We start from the raw sequence: 20515 nt of genomic DNA, 5'->3' as shown, positions 1-20515 counted from the left end.
AGATCGCCCAAGGATCTGTACTGGGACCAGTGCTGTTCAATGTATTCATAAATGATCTAGAAAAAGGGCTAAACTGTGAGGTGACAAAGTTTGCAGATGATACAATATTAGTCAAGATCGTTAAGTCCAAACCTGAATGTGAAATTAGGAAGGAATCTCATAAAACTGGGTGAGAGGGCAACAAAATGGCAGAGGAAATTCAGTGTTGATAAAGGTAAAGTAATGCGCTTTGGAAAACATAATCCTAATTACACATACCAAATGATGGGATCTAAATTAGCAATTACCACTCTAGAGATTGTGGAGTTATTGTGGATAGTTCTCTGAAAACATCTGCTTAATATGCAGCGGCAGTCAAAAAAATCTTACAGTGTTAGGAACCATTAGGAAAGGGCTAGATAATAAAGAAAGAAAATATCATAATGCCACTATATATATATCCATGGTACACCCAGATCTTGAATACTGCTTGCAGTTCTGGTCACCTCATCTCAGAAAAGATATATTAGAATAAGAAAAAGTACGGAAGAGGTCAACAAAAATTAGGGGTATGGAAAAGCCTCCATATGAGGAGAGATTAAAAAGACTGGGATTGTTCAGATTAGAAAAGAGATCACTGAGGGGGAATATGATAGAGGTCTATAAAATCATGAATGGTGAGGAGAAAGTGAATAAGGAAATGTTATTGACCCCTTCACATAACATAAGAAGCAGGGGTCACCTGATGAAATTAATAAAAACAAACACAGTCAGCCTGTGGAACTTGTTAGCGTGGGATGTTGTGAAGGCCAGAAGTATAACAGCGTTCAAAAAAAGAATTAGATATATTCCTGGAGGATAGGTCTGTTAATGGCTATTAGCTAAGATGGTCAGGAACACACCCCGAGCTCTGGGTGTCCTTAAACCTCTGACCGACAGAAGTTGGGACTGGGTGACTGAAATCATAGACTCATAGGATTGGAAGGGACCTTGAGAAGTCATCTAGTCCAGTCCCCTGCACTCAAGGCAGGATTAAGTATTATCTAGACCATTCCTGGCAGGTGTTTTTCTAACCTGCTGTTAGAAATCTCCAATGATGGAGATCCCACAGCCTCTCTAGGCAACTTATTCCAGTGCTTTAACCACCCTGACAGTTAGGAAGTTTTTCCTAATGTCCAACCTAAACCATCCTTGCTGCAATTTAAACCCGTTGCTTCTTGTCCTCTCCTCAGTGGTTAAGAGGAACAATTCCTCCTCCTCCTAGTAAAAATCTTTTATGTACTTGAAAACTGTTATCATGTCCCCTCTCAATCTTCCTCAATCAGACTAAACAAACCCATTTTTTTCAATCTTCCATCATAGGTCATGTTTTCTAGACCTTTAATCATTTTCGTTGCTCTTCTCTGGACTTTCTCCAATTTGTCCAAATCTTTCCTGAAATATGGTGCCCAGAACTGGACAAAATACTCCAGTTGAGGCCTAATCAGAGTGAAGTAGAGCGGCAGACATAGGAGTCTTCTTATCTTTTACTATAGAGGATATGTGGACCTCTAAGTTGATTGAATTAAAATTTTATTTTAATAGAAGGTTTGGTTACATTTTGTATTTAGTCTAACTGGATTATCAACTCTGATTTGACATTTGGCTCTAATGTTATATATATATTTATTGCAATACATGGAAAATTGTTTGCCCATTCCAGCCTGCTATTGCTGCTGCTTTCATCATATGTCATAGATTAGGGATGTTCTGTGAAGGAGTATGGACTGATTTTTCAGGGTGCCCTTCTTTGTTATATACTAGATCCACTGGGATATATGGAAAAAAATTAGTAGTGTAAGTTTGGCTGGTCCTTTATTCATAGTCTGCAACATGGCCTTCTTAATACGAGTTTTATATTTGGTTTTAAATAGGAATAATGTGAGTATATTGTCATAATTCTATATTTTAATCCTTTGCCATTGGAAATGGCAAGAGCATATAAGTAGATCACCTATACAGAGCTTGTCTTTCAGTCACTTTGGATTCCTCATATAGATTGGATGGACCATTTTCTGTTATCCTACAACTCAATAGGAGGTTGCTGCTTTAAAGAAGCCAGAAATCCAGGACAAGTACCCCCTCTGCTGATTGTGGTTACTCAGGTTCTCTGTTGATACAGCAGCAACAAGAGAACTCCTGGTACTGCAGTTAGATCCCCTGATTGTCGGAACCTAAAGATACAACGCAGTACAAAACCATGTGAATTTACAATGTACTGAATGCAAAGCCACTGGAACGTTGGGCCATACTGAATAAGACCATTTAAAAAAAACCCACTGTTTTAATAATAAGTTTTAATGATCATCTAACTTATTCATTCAATGTACCCCACAAACTTATTTCCAGGGATACATCACCCTTCATCCTTTCACTCCCTTTTGCCCCAAGATTGTCTCAACAGAAAGCTTGATTGCAAACACATAACAGGAGGAGTTCAGTTCCACATTCCTGGCTCCTTTTAGTGAGACTACGCCCAACCAGTATGCAAACATTTCCCACCTGTATTGATTGTGCAGTACTTTCATACAGAAATTATAAATATTTTTACTGTAATAGCTTTGCTGGAGAGGGACATTGCTGTAAGCTATCCTGCAACTGTATTTTATTGGGAAAAACAATGAAGAGTCCTTGTGGCACTTTAGAGGCGAACAGATTTATTTGGGCGTAAGCTTTTGTGGATGGAGTGGAAAATACAGTAGAGAAGTATAAATGCACATCACATGAAAAGATAGGAGTTGCCTTACCAAGTGGGGAGTCAGTACTAATAAGCCAATTCAATGAAGGTGGAAGTGGGCTATTCTCAACAGTTGACAAGAAGTGAGGAAAATCACTTTTGTAGTGCTAATGAGTTCAGTGTAATCAAGGTGGCTCATTTCAAATAGTTGACAAGAAGGTGTGAGTATCAGCAGGGGGAAAGTAGTTTTTGTAGTGACCCATCCACTGCCAGTCTTTATTCAGGCCTAATTTGATGGTGTCCAGTTTGCAAATTAATTCCAGTTCTGCAGTTTCTCATTGGAGTCTGTTTTTGAAGATTTTTTTGTTAAAGAATTACCATTTTTAAGTCTGTTATTGAGTGTCCAGGAAGACTGAAGTGTTCTCCTACTGGTTTTTGAAAGTTATAATTCTTGAAGTGAGATTTGTGTCCATTTATTCTTTTGTGTAGAGACTGTCTGATTTGGCCAATGTACATGGCAAGGGGGCATTGCTGTCACATGATGGTATATATCACATTGGTAGATGTGCAGGTGAATGAGCTCCTGATGGTTTGGCTGATGTGGTTAGGTCCTATGATGGTGTCCTTTGAACAGACATGCAGAAAGAGTTGGCACCGGGGTTTGTTGCAGGGTTTGGTTCTTGGGGTAGTGTTTTTGTTATGTGGTGTGTAGTTGCCGGTGAGTTTTTGTTTCAGGTTGGGAGACTGTCTGTAAGAGAGGACTGGCCTGTCTCCCAAGGTCTGTGAGAGTGAGGAATCGTCCTTCAGGATAGGTTGTAGATCCTTGATGATGCATTGGAGAGGTTTTAGTTGGGGGCTGTAGGTGACGGCTAGTGATGTTCTGTTACTTTCTTTGTTGGGCCTGTCCTGTAGTAGGTGACTTCTGGGTATCCTTCTGGCTTTGTCAATCTGTGTGTGCTGATTATTGAGAAAGGTGATTAGTACAGGCTAAACGCATCTTTAAAGTAGAGGTAAAATGTTTTCAAAGAGGGACAATACTATCTTTTCCCTGCCCAGTTATTGGGTGTTTTGCTAGCTGCTTCTGGAAGGAGTATCGACAGTATTGTTCTAAGAAATGATGCCACAATCCCAAATGCATAAAATATAAGAATAATAAAGAAGGAGTTACTTGTGGTGTAAGCAAACTCTGTTCTTATACCTAAGCTTGTACTTACAAGATATAGGTTGAAATTTTTAAACAATCTTTAAATTACATTTCTACAAACATAAAAATGAAAAAAAAAAATATGAGGAAACCTGATAAGAAACACATGGTTGCAAGTATAACATGACGGTTGATCTAACACTTGTTAGGAACACAGAATATTATTATTGTATGTTGACTTGATGAGAGCTGTATAGAAAGAATGATCTTTCTGACACAGAAATAAACTACAATGTTCTGGTTAGTATGACTTTTTTCAACATCGTGTTTTAAATGTTTATGTGTGCTGATTAAAATTTAGGTTAGGCTCTGAAAAACCATTGCCAAGTTATGACACTTGGGGTGTTCAGTTGCTGTAGATTTAACCCTGTGGCTATCCTTTTGATGGTTCACTTGCCAAAAATGCAGGGAAGATAATATTCTGCCTTGGCCAGATGAAGTGACGCATTCCGACTTCCTGAGGAAAAAGCCTCTTGAGAGCTGCTAAAATATTTATTTATCTGGGATTCATCTTACTGAATTTACTGTTTGCTAAAATGGGCAGAACTGTGCAGGCCTGTAATGAGATAATATGTTTGAGTTCCCCCTTCATTCCTGTGGAACAATATTTCAGATACATTTTTTTCATTTTTCTTGAATACCAAGGGAAATAATTTCAAGTGGCAAGATAATTTTGCTGAACATCTGGGAACATAATGTGAAAAGTTTGATAAATGGCATCTTGCTGACATGTAATTGCAGCTAGCTCAGTAAAGATCTGGTGTGAGATGTATAAAAGGGTTTTTCTAATAAATATAGTTTCTTTCAATCAAATATGTAATCCACACACAAAAATGACATTAATAAAATATTCAGATTGTGATTAAAATAAGAAAAAAGTGAGGCAGTCCTGAGGCAAGAGTCCCACAGCAACTTCATTCTGTCACCTTGCATGTCTGCATTACAATAGTCTGTTCTTAACTAGTTACTTAAATGAGCAAGGAGATGCCCTGTTTGAAATATATATTACATTCAGGTGGTTAACTACTATATTAAAGATATGACAATATTTCATATAATAATTACAGTAGGTGTAATGTGTTTCATTTCTTTTAACAGAGTAAATGTCAAATGTCTGTCTGGCCTTTGTTTTACAATAATTTTTATGTTCTTCCAGACACAGTTCTGTTAAAACCTCGCTACCATTTTTATTCCATCTATTGCAGAGTGGATATGTTTGGCCAATTTTAAATATTTATAGGCCAGATTCTCTTGGTCAGTACATCAGTGTAAATCAGGAGTAAATGCACTGAAGTCAGACTTACAACTATAAATATAGCAAAGTTTTGTAGAAGTTTCTTGACAAATCCTATCTGAGCACAGCCAAAGATGTTTTCAAGAAAAAGACTTGAATTATATAATTTGCCTTCCTGCTTTACCACTCGGATGTCAAATGATATTTTTCCTTCATTAAATGTAATTCTGTCTGAAATGTAACTGTGAAACAAACCATTAGCAAAATGCTGAGCTGTCAGACACAATCATCAGTTTCAAATACAAATGGAGCATTTTTCCTTTTCTGAACATTTGTAATTCTTTGCTGCCTTTTTTTTTATTTCGGCAGAGGAGAGCAGTTAAGTGATAAAACTATAACACACAAAGCACAAACTATGGTTTTAAATAATCTGCCTAAAATATGTGGAGTGCTTATAGTCTGTTTCCTATTTCTCTGTACATCACCTAGCACATTAGTTAGACTATACATCAGTTCCTTATCAGTATTTTTATAGAACTTTATATATTGAAAACACCGCTCCCATTAATCTCAGTTGTACTTGTGAACCGTCAGCAGTTTTCTGCAAATCAGACCTCAGAGTCCCAGAAAACAAGACATTCAATTAGTGGCATCTGTTTGGTTTAAGTGTAGCAGAGGTAGGGATAGAATCTAGTTATCCAGAGTGGCATTCAACTGACTTCAACAATATCATCATTGTTCTTCCTGCAATCACCTGCCTCATTCACTTCATACCTTCCAGCTTCTGGAATCAATGATGCGCAGGTACTACAGACAACACTCATTAACTTCACAACTCTGATTCGTTCCCAGGGCGCGGTCCATTGTGTGCACTTAAGGAAGTAAAGAATCCTGTGGAATAAACAGGATGTGATCATGTAATTAAAGACATCATCATAATGCATATGCACAAGGGGACCACATTAAGGTTCTATAGGCAACCTTAATTCTGCATAACATTTGTGTTTGACTTTGTAATCTTAATATTCTTTTAACATAGTTCTTTTGTTTTGTAATGTAGTTTATTACGTTTTTTAAAAAGCAAATTGACAAAACCAGAAATCCATCCTGTGGAACCATGTTGGCTCTCAGTTGGGTCATCAGCAGGATTAGATCTACCCCTCGAGTTAATATTAATAGTAGTAGGCTGTTAATTTCTGTGTGGACAAGCCACAAGAGTGGAGATGAGAGACCCTCTTTTCCAGTGGATTTCATAGCTATTTGCCGACAACAGAAGAATGTAATGACTCAAGAATCTTGGTTCCTATTCCAGTTTCTTGAGGGGTAGTGGTATCTATTGGTTATAGACTCTTCGGTCCCTGTCCACCTCTGTTTCTATCCCTGCTTCCTCTTTGCTCCTGTCCATGTCTGCTTCCACTGCCTGATTCTCATCCTTCCTTCCCATCTCCTGCTCTTCCAACACTGCTCCTAGCCCACCTGCATTCAAGTAAGTTTGACTCCTGTTCGTCACTGGCAGCACCAGCAGGACTAACGTAGAAAGCATGGGAGAAACTGTTCCTGCTCTCAGGGTATGTCTCCACTACAAAATTAGGTCAAATGTATAGAAGTCGATTTTTCAGAAATCATTTTTATACAGTAGATCGTGTGTGTCACCACAAAAAATGCTCTAAGTGCATTAAGTCGGCAGGCTGCGTCCACAGTACCGAGGCTAGTGTCGACTTCCGCAGCGTTGCACTGTGGGTAGCTATCCCACAGTTCCCGCAGTCTCCGCCACCCATTGGAATTCTGGGTTGAGATCCCAAAGCCTGATGGCGCAAAAACAGTGTTGCGGGTGATTCTGGGTACATGTCGTCAGGGCCCCCCACCCCCTCTTGAAATCAACAGCAGACAATCCTTTTGCGCCTTTTTTCCTGGGTTACCTGTGTAGACGTCATACCACGGCAAGCATGGAGCCTGCACTCCTGGGTGCTGGCAGACGTGAGACTGCATTGCTACACATCAGCAGCTCATTGCCTTTTGGCAGCAGACGGTGCGTTATGACTAGTAGCTGTCATCTTCGTATTCCTGGGTGCTCTTTTAACTGACCTTGGTGAGGTCAGTCAGGGGTGCCTGGGCAGACATGGGAGTGACTCAGCCAGGTCAATCCTATCTTCTGCCGAGCACCCAGGAGATGATGATGGCTAGCAGTAGAACTGCACCGTCTGCTGCCACCCTAAAGAAGTAAAAGAAAAATGGAGTGGATCAAAACAAGAAATAGACCGGATTTGTTTTGTATTCATTTGCTTCCTCCTTCCTACCATGAAATCAACGGCCTTCTAAACCCAGAGTACTGAGTTCGATCCTTGAGGGGGCCATTCTGTGTGATAGTTGTTTGTGTTTCTCCTTGATGCAAAGTCACTCCCTTTGTAGACTTTAATTCCCTGTAAGCCATGTTGTCAGTCGCCCCTCCCTCCGTCAGAGCAGACAATTGTTTTGCGCCTTTTTTCAGCCCAGCAGTGGGATCATGGAGCCTGCTCAGATCACCGCAGCAATTATGAGCACTGTAAACACCATGCACATTGTCCTGGAGTATATGCAGACCAGAACCTGCCAAAGCAAAACCAGGCGAGGAGTCGATGGCAGCACGGTGGCAAGAGTGACGAGGACATAGACATGGACATAGACTTCTCAGAAAGTACGGTCCCCAGCAATGTGCACATCATGGTGTTAATGGGGCAGGTTCATGCTGTGTTACGCCGATTCTGGGCCCGGGAAACAAGCACAGACTGGTGAGACCGCATAGTGTTGCAGGTTTGGGACGATTTCCAGTGGCTGCAAAACTTTTGCATGCGTAAGGGCGCTTTCATGGAACTTTGTGACTTGCTTTCCCTTGCCCTGAAGTGTCAGAATACCAAGATGAGAGCAGCCCTCTCAATTGAGAAGCGAGTGGCGATAGCCCTGTGGAAGCTTGCAATGCCAGACAGCTCAGTCGGGCATCAATTTGGAGTGGGAAAATCTACTGTGATCCAAGTACCCCACACAATCAAAGATCTACTGATATCAAGGGTAGTGACTCTGGGAAACGTGGAGGTCATAGTGGATGATTTGCTGCAATGGGATTCTCTAACTGTGGTGGGGCGATAGACGGAACCCATAGCCCTATCTTGGCACCAGAGCACCAAGCCAGAGAGTATATAAACTGAAAGGGGTACTTTCGAATGCTGCTGCAAGCACTAGTGGATCACAAAGGACATTTCACCAACATCAACCGTGGGATGGCCGGGAAAGGTACATGACGCTCGCATCTTCAGGAACTCTGGTCTGTTTCAAAAGCTACAGGAAGAGACTTTCTTCCCAGACCAGAAAATAACTGTTGGGGATGTTGAAATGCTTATAGTTATCCTTGGGGACCCAGCCTACCCTTTAATGCCATGGCTCATGAAACCATACACAGGCAGCCTGAACAGTAGACAGGAGCTGTTCAACTATAGGCCAAGCAAGTGGAGAATGGTGGTAGAATGTGCATTTGGACATTTAAAAGCTCGCTGGTGCAGTTTACTGACTCGGATAGACCGCAGCGAAACCAGTATTCCCATTGTTATTACTCCTTGCTGTGCGCTGCACAGTATCTGTGAGAGTAAGGGAGAAACATTTATGGTGGGAGGGGAGGTTAAGGCAAATCGCCTGGCCACTGATTACATGCAGCCAGACACCAGGGAGGTTAGAAGAGTACAGGAAGGCGCGGTGTGCATCAGAAAAGCTTTGAAAACCAGTTTCATGACAGGCCAGGCTACAGTGTGAAAGTTCTGTTTGTTTCTCCTTGATGACTCCCCCCCCACCCTCCTTGGTTCACTGTACTTTCCTGTAAGCTAGCCATCCTCTCCTCCCCCCTTTGATCGCCGCTTGCAGAGCCACTAAAGTCATTGTTGCTTCACATTCATGGATTCTTTATTAATTCATCACACAAATAAGGGGATAACTGCCAAGGTATCCCGGGAGGGGTGGAGGAGGAGGAGGGAAGGACAAGGCCACGCTGCACTTTAAAATTTAAAAATTTTAAAACTTATTGAAGGCCAGCCTTCTGTTGCTTGGGCAATCCTCTGGGGTGGAGTGACTGGGTGGCCGGAGACCCCCCCACCGTGTTCTTGGGCGTCTGGGTGAGGAGGCAATGGAACTTGGGGAGGAGGGCTGTTGGTTACACAGGGCTGTAGCAGCGGTCTGTGCTCCTGCTGTCTTTCCTGCAGCTCAACCATACGCTGGAGCATATGAGTTTGATCTTCCAGCAGCCTAAGCATCGACTCTTGCCTTCTGTCAGCAAGCTGACGCCACCTATCATCTTCAGCCCGCCACCTCTCCTCGCGTTCATACCGTGCTTTCCTGCACTCTGACATTATCTGCCTCCATGCATTCTGCTGTGCTCTGTCAGTGTGGGAGGACAGCAGAAGCTCAGAGAACATTTCATCCTGAGTGCATTTTTTTCACCTTCTAATCTTCACTAGCCTCTGCGAAGGAGAAATATTTGTAGCTGGTGGAGGAAAAGGGAGAGTGGTTAAAAAAACACATCTTAGAGAAAAATGGGTACACACTCTCACGTTAAACCTTGCTGTTCACATTACACAATACGTTCTTTCGTTACAAGGTCGCCTTTTGCCTCTTGTATTGAGGGCCTGCCGGTTCGGTGTGAGAGATCACTCACACTTCACCCCTCCCCCCACTGCATGGCTAACAGCTGGGAACATTTCTGTTTAGCCACAGCCAAACAGCCGAGCATGAACGGGCACCTCTGAATGTCCCCTTAATAAAAGCACCCTATTTCAACTAGGTGACCATGAATGATATCAATCTCTTGAGGATAACACAGCAAGATAAAGAACGGATGTTGTTTGAATGTCAGCAAACACCGGGACCATACGCTGCCATGCTTTGTTATGCAATGATTCCCGACTACGTGCTACTGGCCTGGCATGGTAAAGTGTCCTACTGTGGCGGATGGAATAAGGCTGCCCTCCCCAGAAACCTTTTGCAAAGGCTTTGGGAGTATATCCAGGAGAGCTTTATGGAGATGTCCCTGTAGGATTTCTGCTCCATCCCCATATACATTAGCAGACTTTTCCAGTAGCTGTACTGTCCGTGAATGCCAGGGCAAATTAATCATTAAACATGCTTGCTTTTAAACCATGTGTAATATTTACAAAGGCACACTCACCAGAGGTCCCTTCTCCACCTTCAGGGTCCGGGAGCACGCCTTGGGTGGGTTCGGTGGTTACTAGCTCCAGGTCCAGGTTGGAAAACATCTTGGCTATTGGGGAAACCAGTTTCTCCGCTTCCTTGCTGTGAGCTATCTTCAATCTCTTCATCATCATCTTCCTCATCCCCAAAACTCACTTCCCTGTTGCGTGATTCTCCAAAGCACAGGGTTTGGGTAGTGGTGGCTGCAGCCCCTACATGGCATGTAGGTCATCCTAGAAGCGTGTTCAGGGCTCTGATCCGGAGCAGCCGTTTGCCTCTCTGGTTTTTACGTAGGCTTTCCTTAGCTCCTTAATTTTCACATGGCACTGCTGTGCGTCCCTGTTACAGTCTCTGTCCTTCATGCCCTTTGAGACTTTTTCTAGTGTTTTAGCATTTCATTTACTGGATCGCAGTTCAACTAGCACAGATTCATCTCCCCATACAGCGGTCAGATCCCGTACCTCCCATTCGGTCCATGCTGGAGCTCTTTTGTGATCCTGGGTTTCCATCATAGTCACCACTGCTGATGAGATCTGATGAGATCTGCACTCACCTGCACCTTTCCACTCTAGCCTAAAAGGAAATGAGATTCAAAAGTTCGCGGGCCTTTTCCTGTCTACCCGGCCAGTTCATCAGAGTTGAGAGCACAGTCCAAAGCGGTCACAATGGAGTACTCTGGGATAGCTCCCAGAGGCCAATACCATCGAATTGCGTCCACACTACCCCAAATTCAACCTGGCAAGGCTGATTTCAGTGCTAATCCCCTCGTCAGAGGTGGAGTAAAGACATAGATTTAAAGAGCCCTTTAAGTCGAAAAAAAGGGCTTTATTGTGTGAACGGGTCCAGGCTTAAATCGAGGTAACACTGCTAAATTCAACCTAAAATCATAGTGTAGACCAGGCCTCAGTTCTGATATCTGGTGCTGCAGCTGCAACGGGCAGAGCAATGGCAGGAAAACCTCTCCTAGGCATGTGCAAAATGCCATTTTTAGAAGCTTGTTACTTGACCAGACTTCAGTAGACTTTCACAGCCGTGGCAAAACACATGTCCCTGACATGAGAGTGACTCCTTTGCCAAATTTCAAGTTCTTGCTCAAAGTGTAGAGGCACTAGAGCTTCTCAGTTGAGCAGTTGTAGAACATTTTAACATGAGCAAAAAAAAAAAATCCCCAAAATTTATTTTTCTTCATTCTTGGAAATGATTGCAGCTTTCTAGAGAAATCCAGCCTCACGCAGACGCTGGCATGGAAAATTTCAGCCTGAATGTGTAAAGTTTGCCAAATTTATAAGCAATTTAAAACAGGGTCTTATAATGGAAAGTGTTAAGCAACTATAGGTGTCTCTACCAGCTCGGCCTATAATAGTAATACTCTACAGCTGCAGGGTTGGTGGTGGTTCTATTTTTAATGTGATAGAAAAGATTCCATTCAGGGTCAAAGACCGCTTGTGCTACACTTCATTCCAGATTTTATTTTTTCCAGATTGAGGCCACATAAAACAGGGATTTATAATGGAATAATCTCTTTAACTTGTTCCATGGTAGAACTGGTCAGTGCTATTACAATATATAATGTAACGCACGAGATGGGAGTCTTTCAAAGCTTCCAGTGGAGAAGAACTTAATGTACAATATGAGATTAAGTCCTACAAGTGATAAGTACAAATTTGTTTTAGTTCTTGTGTATGGATCTATATTATATAGACTGCCTTCGCTGCTAAAATGTTTCTTTGCATCTGCTCATCCCTTGCCTTGATGACTGTACCCTTCTCCTTTCTGACTTCTACCTCTCCACCTCCAGTCTCCAAGATGCTAGTGTCAAAGTCATCTTTTCGTCCACTACATGAACTATATCAGTCCCTCCTTGAATCCCTCTCTTATCATATAAAATCCAAGCTGCTGCTGCTGCTGCTGCTTCTCACCTATGAGGCCCCATGTAATTTTGCTCCTACATACCTCTCTGCTCCCATTTCTCCCTATACTCCTCTTGCTTCCTGTACTCATCCCTTTCCTTTCACTTCATTCCCTGCTTCAGCATCATCTTTCATTTTTGACTTTGTGGCTTCCATGATGTTACTTTCTATTGCCTGGAACAGTCTGTCTCTCAAAGCATATTTTCTGTTCTTCAGATCTTTCTCCAAGCAAGCCCCTCTTCCCTTCCTCTCAACATCTCTTGTATTTGTTATGTTCCAGATCCCTTGTAAACCATTTAAGACAGGGCAAGTATCGTTAGCCAGGCTTTAACTAAAACATTAGGTTGAACCCACTATGTCACTCGGGTGTGAAAAATCGAACCCCCGAGTGACATAGTTAAGCCAATCTAACTTCCAGTGTAGACAGCACTAGGTCGACAGAAGAATTCTCCCATCAGCCTTGCTACTGTCTCTGGAGGAGGTAGATTAACTACAGCAACAGATTTCAGAGTGGCAGCCGTGTTAGTCTGTATCAGCAAAAACAACAAGGAGTCCTCGTGGAACCTTAAAGCCTAACAAATTTATCTGGGCATAAGCTTTTGTGGGCTGAAACCCACTTCATCAGATTCATGGAGTGAAAAATACAGTAGAGAAGTATAAATACACAGGATATGAAAAGATGGGAGTTCCCTTACCAAGTGGGGAGTCAGTGCTAACAAGCCAGTTCAGTGAAGGTGGAAGTGGGCTGTTCTCAACAGTTGACAAGAAGGGGTGGAAATCACTTTTGTAGTGCTAATGAGGCCAGTGTAATAAAGATGGCCCATTTCAAACAGTTAACAAGAAGGTGTGAGTATTAGCAAGGGGGAATTAGTTTTTGTAGTGACTCATCCACTGCCAGTCTTTATTCAGACCAAATTTGATGGTATCCAGTTTGCAAATTAATTCCAGTTCTGCAGTTTCTCGCTGGAGTCTGTTTCTGAAGCTTTTTTGTTGAAGAATTGCCATTTTTAGGTCTGTTATTGAGTGTCCAGGAAGATTGACATGTTCTCCTACTAGTTTTTGAATGTTATAATTCTTGATATCTGATTTGTGTCCATTTATTCTTTTGCGTAGAAACTGTCTGGTTTAGCCAATGTACATGGCAGAGGGGCATTGCTGGCACATGATGGTATATATCACATTGGTAGATGTGCAGGTGAACGAGGCCCAATAGTGTGGCTGATGTGGTTAGGTCCTATGATGGTGTCCTTTGAATACATATGCAGACAGAGTTGGCACCGGGGTTTGTTGCAGGGTTTGGTTCTTGGGGTAGTGTTTTTGTTTTGTGGTGTGCAGGTGCTGGTGAGTATTTGCTTCAGGTTGGGGGGCTGTCTCTAAGCGAGGACTGGCCCCGTCTCCCAAGGTCTGTGAGAATGAGGGATTGTCCTTCTACAACCTATCCTGAAGTGATTTTCACCCCTTCTTGTCAACCGTTTAGACTAGCCTGTGTCCACCTTAATTGAATTGGCTCGTTAGCACTGACCCCCCCCACTTGGTAAGGCAACTCCAATTTTTTCATGTGCTTTGTATTTAGACCTCTCTACTGTATTTTCCAGTCCATGCATCTGATAAAGTGGGTTTTAGCCCACAAAACTTATGCCAAAATAAATTCATTAGTTTCTAAGGTGCCAAAAGGACTCCTTTTTGTTTTTACAGCAACAGAGAACCCCTCACATTGCTGTAGTGAGTGTCTACACTGAAGCACTACAGTGGACTTAGCTGCAGCGTTTATAGTGAAGACATAGTCTTTTACAGCTCCTAGCACAAGGCTCTCAATTGTGGGACTCTACTGTGACATAAATGATTATGCCTTGTAAATTAACAGCACTATATATGTGATTTTATTAATTATAATCTATAATTTTCCAAAAGTGAGAAACTAAAGTCACAAAATGGTTGACGGTTGTGATCTCCGAACCATTTTTTGACATATTCTAGCCTTCTGCACAGATCGCACATGAGCTTTTTGACTTTGTAATGGGGATAGCAGCTTGCCTTTGGCACAGTAGTGAAGCCAGTAATGTGGCATTGTCAAAATTAAGATGTTTGTTCATTTTACCTCAAGGTGAGTAAATAAGGTATACTGGCTAAACAATAGCACAGTCCAGCCCATCAAATGTCGAGCATCTGTCTGCAGGCAACAGTATTCAATCATTCAGGCTTTGTTCAGAATCATACATTTCATTACATCATTACTTTTTCCATGTATTTATGTCTCATATAACTTGTATCTTGCCCCAAGTGTTCATTTTACAGATAGAGGTTGGTGTCCAGTAAGCACTGGTGTATTGGGGAATCACTGACAAATGACCCTGGTTGTTTTATGTCATTAGCTTATTGAAATCTAAATAGCTTTACAGGGTCTTGCTATATGGTAAACTGGGTTTGGCCTTAATAAAATTCTTAAAACGTTATCTAATAAAACCCCACTGGAGTTCATAGCATGATAGCGCTCTTTACTTTTCACATAGGCAGTTGTGTTGGATTGTCACACTAAATAATTCCATATGGCTTCTTCTTTTACCATTTATCATACCACTAGATGCTACATGTAGTTGCAGTAGCATTTACCAGAGTTGATTGATTTTTGAGTAGGTCATGGGTTCTCAGAAGTTGGATGATCTTGAAAATATTTATAGCATTCATCTTGCAAAACCAGAAACACCGTATTTGCAAGGACCGTTTGCGTAATGTACAACTGGGGGCAGAAGAGGGGGCCGTTTCTTTTATATACATTTTATGTAACTTATCAAGAGCAGAAATTGAAGTTGGGCTTTACTTCAAATGATTAACTGTTATGAACTCATTAAGAATATATTTGTCTTCTAGGTAGTTTTCTTTTTAAGGAGAAGCCAAAAGTATTAATGTAGACTATCAAAACTAATGTAAAAGGGAGTTTGCCATTTTAATTGTTATTCTGAACCTTCAAAAATCAAGATTAAAGTACCTGTAAAAACAGACAGTACATTCTATGCTTGGTATGATCTCCGGCATCCTTTCAATCCTTTCTTTTTCTTTTATACAGTTCTTTGAGGTTCCCTTTGACTCAAATATGAACAGGACAAAAAACAGACCCTTGGTGCGAGGACAGATCAGGTAAGGCTGCCCACACCTGTTCCCTGTAATGAGAAATGAACCTATTGTTCCTTTTATGTGTCTTCTCCCTTGGTCTGTTTAGATAAGCAAATATTTCAACGTGCAGATAAAAGACAAAGAAAGAGATGCCACTCTTTGTGTTTTGATAACTCTGAAAGTTTGTAATAGTCCCATGAGGAGTTTGTCAGGATAATGAATTCTTCTTTCAAATATTGGATAGTGGTTGTTGCACAGGGGCCTTTGTAGATGTGGTAATCAAAAGTTACCATCTGCATGTGTTTTGTGATGAGCCCATGCAATCTCTCAGACAAAAGCAAACTACTGAGCTTTATTTAGAAATCAGCCGCTGATCCTAACTGTTGCTCCCTTATGTGCTAAATAAAAATTGTGATTCCACCAATATCTGTTGTTAAAAGGAGCAGAAATCCATCTAAATCTGTTGATATGATTTAATATGGGGCTTTGTAAAATTAGTACTCCATCACTAGCCAAAGGACTAAGTCTACTAGCTAGAAATCAGTATGGAAGACTGGGGGGAGCAGGGGAGCAAGGTGAGGTGAGATGGGACAGGGAAGTACAGAGACTAATGCCCTGATGAGGAGTTCAATCTTCATACTCTGCTGCTGAGAAGAGGGGAGGGTGTTGGAGTGCCTACCAGGGTGCTGTCCAGGCATATTGCTTTGACCTCTCTCATTTTAGTTTTAGACTACTAAGTACATGATAAATTTAAAGAGTGCTCCCTGTGTTCTCAGTAGGGGCTGTTGGGTGCTGAGCACTTCTGAAAATCTGGCCCTTGGTTTATAAGCATCTTTCCATTAGGAATGAGCTATGGTTGAGAAAATGTTTATTTTGTAGTGTCTGGATTGTTTGTCATTCCTGTTTACTGAACCCTAATTGTGTCACATCTAAGCATGGTATTCCATAGCTGCTCATCCAATATACCCTAGGTACCACTGAAACAAGTACCTGATTACAGACGAAAAAGTATGTTAAGATGGAGTTATGGTTAAAAGTATGTACCAGTCACTTAAGTTTAAAAAAATAAGTTGCAGGGATGTTGTCATTACCCTCAAACGGAACATGTTGAATCTAAAGCACTTAACAGAGGGTCAGGATTCAGGGCTGCAATCAGACTGAACCCCATAAAGTAAATCAGGTATAAAGTCATCAGTTTACATGGTAGCTTTTATTATATTTTGTGCATTAAGTTCTCAGAAAGAGAGGAAACAAACTAGCATACTTAATTAAATCTCTGTTGAATTTTACTTAACCTTATACTTTGGAAAGGAAACAGCTTTGCATCCGATGTTTCTTGTATTCTTCATGAGACAACAGAATTCCATCTTCTGAAACCAGTGCATGCCAAATGTAAGGTAGAGTTTTGCAGAAGGGTTACATCCAATTGAACTTTATCTCTTAATTTGTAACAATAAACCCTCAGATTTTTAATTTTGAAAAAAAATTAGAATGTTTCCTTTTCACTGGTTCCTCTTTGTCCTACTTTCCCTCTTACAGCGTTTTAATTATCTCATTTGTACATGGTATATGCATTCATTTATCACTTGAGAAAAAGTGAATGGAGCCTATTGCAATTTTGTAGAGTGCCCATAGGGGGAGCTGCTAAAAGTTACCCATATAAAAACTCATATAATTCTTTAGTTGCTTTATAGAGTACAGCTTCCATTTTCCATTTGGTAAATCATAAAGCCAGAATAAAACTGAGATGGTGACTTTTTAAAAAAAAGAATTTTATAACATATTATCTTCTGCTTTCCATAAATACAAATAAAAATCTAGCATCCCATGAGGCTCCCATTTGAAAAGAAACTTAAAGCAACCCTGATTTCTGTTTGCATGTCTGTTCTGTTTCTTGAGGATTGGGTTCCAAACTTTTTAAAAAACATTACACCTTATTTGCAAATTTAAAATGAAGCCTTCATTCATAAATGATTCAACAAACAATTTTAGTATAACATTTCCATGATTTGTGCCAAGGATTATTTATAACAAAATTACGTTTTCCCTTAGGGTTCTATGAACTGTTGGTCCTATTTATTTCTGTATTTTATCCATCACCTTTGGAGGACTGGAAAAAAGTGATGGATGAAATTACAAGAAAATTGAGACAAAATAGTAAAGTGAACCCCGGGGCTAAATTCAGTCTCATTGTAAATAGTTAGAGTGCTTCAATAAACTTGTTCTGATTAGCTCTGTAAGATGGTGCTAATTACAGATTTCTAAGATTTAGTTAATTTTATTTAAAAGCACATGTTAAGGAATATTGTAATGAAGATGTCTGTCAAGCACAGAATGCGCCAAATTTCACACCTATTATATACTAGTATATCACTACTCACTTACATCAGGCCTGTATTTGGCCCAGTAACTTGAAAAAAAAAAAAGAAGAAAGCTTCCTTTCTTCATCCCAGACATACTCAGTAGAGAGTTTTGTATCACTCTGTATTAGCATTGCCTATAATATTCCTGGTCCCAAGTTAGCATAATTAGAAAACTTTTTTAAAAATTCTTGATTTAGGGAGAGCAATTTGTTTTACAAGTTTCCAGCATTCTGAAATAAACTTCACTGTTGTTTGAGGGCATTACAGATAGGCAAAACCATATTTATCATACTTTAAACTTTCTTACCTTTCTTCTTTTTTCTTGCATATTCCCTTCCACCACAAAATGATAATGTTGGGGACCTCATGTAATCACTCATCAATCTATGTACCTGACTGTCAACAGCTAATTTAAAGTTATTTAAAGTGTCACTTACCTTGAATGATGTTGACCTAATTCCCTGTAGACTTTGAGCATACATTCAGCCCTTGTATGAAATCGTTTCTTCAGTGGTGTAGCAGAGTAGTATAATCCAGTGGAAGTGATCCAACCATGTTATATTTTGCCACATATTCCCTAGTGTTCTTTGAACCTCTTTCTTTCCATGCTGGTTAAATAAAATTCTTAAGTGGTTATGCTAAAGACTAGTCAAAACAGACTAGACAGAGATGGATAAATTGTTTTTAAAAGGCTGGTGTCTTGGCTCTGGGAATGGATCCAAAAGTTTTGGATGCAGGCACTGAGTTCTTGCCCATATGCTTAAAATGTATTTAAATCATTTTTACTTTGGTTTTGACTTTTTGGTTGCTTTTATACTGAAGCGTTTGGCATACGTTTTAATTCTCTTCTGTTCCAGTCACTTTAACTAACCTCTCACTGTGGCGTCTGAGTGCAAACTATTAACACAGGCGAGGCAGCAGTGATCAGTGATCTTCCAAAGTGCGCTTCATTTCTGAGCTGAAGGATTCCCTTTTAGGGATGAGAAGGTAGTTAAATCTGCACAGCCTGACTCGTATGATCCTTGGGCTCTCTGCAAAGGCTCTCAACAGTGGCTCCCAATTGGGATGATGGCTTTGACATGGACATCTTCCCACTAAGGAGCTGTGATGAGATTATCACCAACTTACTTTAGAGAGGCTACCAAACTCTGAAAACCATCCTCAACTGCTGCCAACTTGGGCAGGAATCAAACCGATACCTAAAAATGCTGTTCTCTTGAGCCATCCAGTCCCCATATAAGCCATTTGTATCCTGTGTATTTACTGTAAATGAGCTAATTTATGAAAGTACTTTTAGAAAATTGTTTAGTATATTAGTGAAATTATTACATCACTGTCTCATTCTCCCTCATATTTTTCATTGTGATCTATTTGGGGTTTCTGTCCCAACTTTAGCCAGAGCAGGTTAAGAAAAACTGGGGGAGGGGAGTATTTTAATTGAACCTCTTTCTACCATTTTCTGCCTTCCCTTTCTGCATGTTTAAAGTAATCCTACTCCCTGAGCTTCACTACCTTATACCCATTTATTTATATGTCCACTTTGCTTCTAAGATTTCATAGGGCCCATGCCTGAGCTCCTCCTGCCAAGTTCTGAGTGCTTGCAATTCCCATACACTTCAGTGAGAATTCTCAGCACTTCACAAGAGAGGGCCCTTGACAACAAGGTTGTTTTATGGAGTGCAGGTTGTTTTCCATCATTATTCAGTTATTCAATCTATGAATGCCTGGGAATAGGGTTTTTCTTTACTCTAAATTGGAAAATCGTATTACTCTGATCACAGTGTAAATTAGGGGTGAGGGGTATCCTGAAGGTTACAAATCATAAACCAGCTAGTTCTGTAGAACAGTCTTCATTGAATGGTGAGCGAGTTGTGCAGATACGATCTCTGGGAGGATGAGTTTTGGAGGAAGAATCCTCCTTCATACTCATTGGAGCACCTGCAGAGCTACATCAGTGCCCGTGCTGTGAGATCACTGGCCTGACCCTGCAGCCATCCAAACAGAACATGTGGTGATACACGAAGCCCCGGCCAAGTCGGAGCTTATGCCATAGGGGGCACACATGCATAATCTTTCACAAGCCCCAAACGCAGTCCTCCAGCCCCTTGCATAGAAAAACTGCACTGATTCTGCTCCCAGGAGACCTCTGCAAGAACTAGTTGGTGGATTTGCCCTCAAGGGTATGTCTACATTGCTATAAATGACCTGCAGTTGGCCTGTTTCAGCTGACTCGGGCTTGCGGGGCTCAGGCTATGGGGCTATAAAATTGCAGTGTAGACATTCAGGCTCAGGCTGGGCATCCTGTTGCAAAAATAACAAAAGTAGAACTGAATGCAGCATGCCGCGAAGCACTATCCATCATCCTAGCCTGCCCACGTGTCCTCCTCCCTATTCTGACCCCTCAAGTCCTGTTTGGAAACAGACTACTTAAAATATTCCTTATACTTGGTTGCAGTGTTAAACTCATTGAGCATATTTATGTTCCACATTATAAAAACAGTTGTTATTTTTCCTGCTGTGAACTGTGTTTATGTAATTGATGGGAAGAATTTCCACACACACAAACCTTTGATTTCAATGAAATGGCAGCAGCGTTCTTTTTAGTTTCCTGTTCAGTATGATTTATTCCATACTTTTTTAAGACGATGGATTTGATTTTCTTGCAGATTGGTTTACATAAATCTCTTATGCTAGCACCAGCAACTGGTGCTAGTTTAGTTTCCCTCTTCTAGTAAGACAAGCATCCTGATCCATTATAGGTTGAAGATGATGCTCTTGACTTTCCTGCTA

At 40.9% G+C, this 20515-nt stretch overlaps 1 protein-coding gene and 1 long non-coding RNA gene across 2 annotated transcripts in view; one reads left to right on the top strand and one right to left on the bottom strand.

Annotated features, from left to right (window-relative positions):
* Nucleotides 1-20515, bottom strand: part of LOC142047658 (uncharacterized) — a 370347-nt gene that overhangs the window by 137696 nt on the left and 212136 nt on the right. The gene's annotated exons all lie outside the window — the stretch shown is intronic.
* Nucleotides 1-20515, top strand: part of COX10 (cytochrome c oxidase assembly factor heme A:farnesyltransferase COX10) — a 160513-nt gene that overhangs the window by 96173 nt on the left and 43825 nt on the right. Inside the window, exon 5 of the mRNA XM_032792725.2 lies at nt 15316-15386. Within this exon, the coding sequence (XP_032648616.1) occupies nt 15316-15386 (71 nt within the window). The remainder of the gene's footprint in view (nt 1-15315; nt 15387-20515) is intronic.

Source organism: Chelonoidis abingdonii, chromosome 13 (assembly GCF_003597395.2).
Source record: "Chelonoidis abingdonii isolate Lonesome George chromosome 13, CheloAbing_2.0, whole genome shotgun sequence".
In the NCBI taxonomy this organism is placed as follows: Eukaryota; Metazoa; Chordata; order Testudines; family Testudinidae; genus Chelonoidis; species Chelonoidis abingdonii.
The sequence above is the reverse complement of the archived record's forward strand: the minus strand, read 5'-3'. Positions and strand labels throughout refer to the sequence as shown.